This window comes from Zingiber officinale, chromosome 4A, assembly GCF_018446385.1.
Source record: "Zingiber officinale cultivar Zhangliang chromosome 4A, Zo_v1.1, whole genome shotgun sequence".
In the NCBI taxonomy this organism is placed as follows: Eukaryota; Viridiplantae; Streptophyta; class Magnoliopsida; order Zingiberales; family Zingiberaceae; genus Zingiber; species Zingiber officinale.
In genome coordinates, this window is record NC_055992.1 from 101,889,852 (window position 1) to 101,894,066 (window position 4,215).

At 34.0% G+C, this 4,215-nt stretch overlaps 1 protein-coding gene across 3 annotated transcripts; it reads right to left on the reverse strand.

The window, feature by feature from the left end:
- Positions 1 to 816: 816 nt before the first annotated feature.
- On the reverse strand, positions 817 to 1,497 carry LOC121973503 (protein PIN-LIKES 6-like). Of its 3 annotated transcripts, none has more exons than XM_042524919.1 (3): positions 1,451 to 1,497; positions 1,052 to 1,235; positions 817 to 968 (listed from the first exon to the last, which is right to left on the reverse strand). In XM_042524919.1, exons 1-3 carry the CDS (start codon positions 1,494 to 1,496, stop codon positions 953 to 955), a joined length of 246 nt encoding a protein of 81 aa, XP_042380853.1. In that variant the 5' UTR covers position 1,497; the 3' UTR covers positions 817 to 952. The 3 variants fall into 3 exon arrangements, with proteins under 3 accessions (XP_042380853.1, XP_042380852.1, XP_042380851.1); XM_042524918.1 differs by having other exon boundaries at positions 817 to 963; positions 1,048 to 1,235; XM_042524917.1 differs by having other exon boundaries at positions 817 to 1,235.
- Positions 1,498 to 4,215: the final 2,718 nt, after the last annotated feature.

The window sequence follows — 4,215 nt, forward strand, 5'->3', positions numbered from 1 at the left end:
TCGTTTAACATAGTCCTAGCAGCTTCTTGTAGTGTTCTATTTTTATGTTCCACTAGACCATTTTGTTGGGGGGCTCTAAGACATGAAAATTCATGTTGATATCCATTTATTTTACAACACTACAAGAAAAAAGACAAACAACAACGGGTTTTCACCGTTGTCGTAGGCCATTTTTAACTGTTGTTAAAGGCTGTGTTGTTAAAAGGGGTGGCCAACGACAACAGTTTTTAACCGTTGTCTTTGAAGGCAAAGACAACATTTTTACAACGGTGAAAAACTGTTGTCTTTTCCTACAAAGACAACAGTTTTTCACCGTTGTCTTTGAGCGTATGCCTAGGCTCTTCAACAACAGTTTTGAACTGTCTACGACAACGGCTAAAAAGCATTGTCTTTTTTGCCAATGACATCGGTTTGACAACGGTTAAAAACCGTTGTCTTTTTAGGCAACGATATTAAATAACATCAGTTTGTCACTATTGTCTTTTAACGCCATTGACAACAGTTTGACATATTTAAACTGATGTCTTTGGGTACAATATACAACATTTTGACAATAAATAAAAAACTTATTAATCTTTTCCTGCTCAATGGTTTATAAAAAACATCCAGTGCAAATTTCATTGATAAAAAACCTACATAATCAATATTTACAATGCGAATTTCATTAAAGTACCAAACATCATCATCCAAATATCATTAAAGTACCAAACATCAACATTCAAACATCACAAAAGTTTACACAGCCAAAAGTTTATATATATCACACATATAGTCCAAAATATCTTGTTTTGTTGGATCAAATCTTCTCTACCTGTGCATCTTCTAAACACCATATCGAGAACTGCAGCCTTTTCCCTGAGGTATTATGCAGAGTTTATATATGCTTTCTAAACACCCTGTGCTTTCTCCTCCCTCCTAGCTTCTCTTTTCTTCTCCTTTCTGGGTATGGTCATTATCTTTTCCCTGAGGTAAATAGCATATGATTGCAAGTTAAGTCATTTCCCCAGAATAAATGGCATAAAGATGATGATGACAAAGATGTTGTACATATCTTTCTGGCATAGTGTGCTGCAGCAGCAGGACAAATTTGAACATTTTGTCGCCCCTGGGAAAAAGTCCAAGCTTGTCAGCAATGGTGATTATTCCAAGTCCTGTAGGAGGAACCAAAACCAATCTTCCAAATATGATAGCAGCAGTTGTTCGTAAACCAAGTCTTTTACTGCCTGGGCCAGAGCCTGGAACACAACAAAGTGCCATATAGCATGTAACATTCTGGATATTCTAGATTCAAGATGGAAACCCAATGGATAGTTTTTATGTCAACTATTTCATCAAGCATCACTAAATGTACTTGTTCAACTTCTACCAGCAAAAGAACTTTAGGCTGTCAGACATAGGATATCAATATGTGTTTGAAGAAATGTTACATAAGAAATGGAAGATTGCATACCATCCACAAGATTTCCACCCAGAGCAAGCAAAATACATGGGATCATCGCTACCCTGGAAATCAAAATATAGACAATCCTTCAGGTCTTAAAATATTTTTTGCTTTGAATGTAAATACAAAAAATAGAGGTCCTTGAGTGTTAAAAGGTTATGCAAATAACCAAGCCATTAACCAGACAAAACCCCAAAACAGAGGTCCTTAAATGTCAAAAAAATTATGCAATAACTGTCATTAACCACTAACCAGACATTAGATATCAGGCTCATCTTATTAGCTCACTATAGTGCAATTAGAATAGTTACAAAAATGGATGGCTAATAAGTTATCTTAATTCTCTAATCTAAATTTACCATAGAAGAATGTGATTGCAACTTGACATTTCTTAAACAGTTCATACTTAGCATCATTCATAGAAATCTTCATACTTTTTCAACCTTAACAAGATAATTATTTTCTGCTTTAAGACTCTATTTGCGTGTTACTAAATGAAAAGGTTCTAAATTTCAGTAGCATGAGAAAATTGGCAAAGACAAAGAAGGAAACATATCAATACCCAAGAATAAGGCAGCTGTCAGTGAAGAAGAATAACGAGGCATCATCAGTCAAGATGAAGTTCTTCAAAAATGGTATAGCACCAATGATGATAGCCAAAGCCTAATTCCATATAAAACATTAGTAATACCTAATCCCATATAAAACATCATTAAAGTAATCATGCAAAATATTGCTTCTGCATAACATGTTAAAGACAATCATTAACAGAAGGTAACAATACAATAATTCAAATAACCACCACAAAAAATTCGGAGAATTTCATGTTATCCCCCAAAAGTTTGCCCTTTTGCCAAATGTACTCAAAATTTCATTATAAAACTCTAGTGAAGGCAGGGGTTTTAACTTATTAGAGTTTGTAAAGGTTGGGAGTTTGCTTTGCTAAACTAAAATTTTGGTTTAGAGGGATGTTGCCAATGAAAAAGTAGTCATCGCGGTATTGACAAAATGAAACTCTGATTCATTTCACAAGAGAGTAAAATCTGGAAAAAATTAAAATTTCAATATGAGAAATGGGCAAGTTTGTATTTCTTCATAATCAAAGAATTCAAAAAAATAACAGAGGAAGGAAATTAGGAAGAGTCAATGAGATGATACTTGATCTTGACCGGTTAAACTAATACATTCATTACAGAAAATCAAACAAATATGAAGTTCACATTTTTATCTCAACACAAAAAATGTTCATTATACTTGGCATGCCAACATCATTGCTCTTCACTCTAAAAGCATAAATAAATTAAGATCCCAATGTCCATGAGACAAGAAGCCCCAGAGAGTGTTTTAAGTATAAAGTATTTAATAACAAGTGACAAGGACAAGGAATTGGAAATTAGAACTTCAAAAAGATAATTTTCAAATCAAATACTCACTGAGGCAATAATGGGAGGCTGAAAAATTTGCTTTAGCTTCAGCTTTCCAACAATATACCATAGGATGCCAATTATCTGCATAACCATCCAATCCGACATATGACACGCTCAGATATTAGTATAAAAAAAATTAGAATTTAAAAAATGAATCGCCAGAACTTCAAACAAGGTTCTTTCATTTTCTAAACTAATATTCAATCCAATTAATATAAGTTAACAGGTAACCACAGATTTAGAAAGCCATTTCCTAGGTTGCTTATGCAGCATAAACCTTATGGCCACATAAGGATCATACACACTAAAAAAATCCTAGGCTTGTTGAAATCCATGCCACGCTCAAGTTAATATTGACTACACCATACCAACTTTGACAAATCGACAAACAAAAAAACAAGTATTTAGTTTAGATGAACTGAATAAGATTTTAACTGCACATACAGATCACATATCTCATATGTCACTATTTAGTCCTCTTCAAAAACCATCTAGGCGGCTCAACGTTGCCCAAGCATGAGCTTTTTAATACCATGGTGTGAGATTGCAATTTGTTTTGTTAGCCATCACACAAAGATAGCATTATGGCTGATAGGAAAAGCAATGTTATACTAAAAAGAACGTGGAGTCTTATGGTCCATATTTGCATACTTCCTTAGGTCCACTTTGGATACTTGCACTGATCCAAAGTACAAAATTTATTAGTTCCATATTTATCAGTAGCAAACAAAGTCATGCTTAGATTTACTTTCCTGATGATTTCAACCATGTCATCAATGTTGCAGCTAGATTATCTGATTTTAGCTTAAAAAACTATTTTTTGTCTTTTGCACAAAGAAACTCAATTCGACGAGAAAGAAATTAAGCATAAAAAGATAAAAAGGTGGGGAAATCAATTAAGCTCTTAAATTGCAGCGCAATGGTAAAAAAATTATAAACTAAGATGGTAATAAAATTTCTTATTTCTTTCTTATGCCCTTTTTTCCCAAAATAAGGAGGCACGCAGTAGTACATGTTAAGCTGCAAGATCACAATAAAACGTCTTAATACTAGATATCCAGCTTTTTGTAGATTTTGCGCTAAACATTTTTTTTTTCAGAGAATACCATTTCAAAAAGAAAACAGGTCACCATTAGGTCATCTAGGTCTAAAGATTAACACAATCTTCAGCTAAGTCTAGTCTCAAGCTCCCATTGTGCATGCTGTTAAAGGCTAAATAAAACCTCGTATCAGAACTCACCTTGGAAGTTTCAGAAGATACGCGCGCTCCAGGCTCGTCAATCGAACACCTGCAGGTCATAACTAAAAAATGTTGTTACCCTCCCGAGAAAATAGTAGAACGAAGCA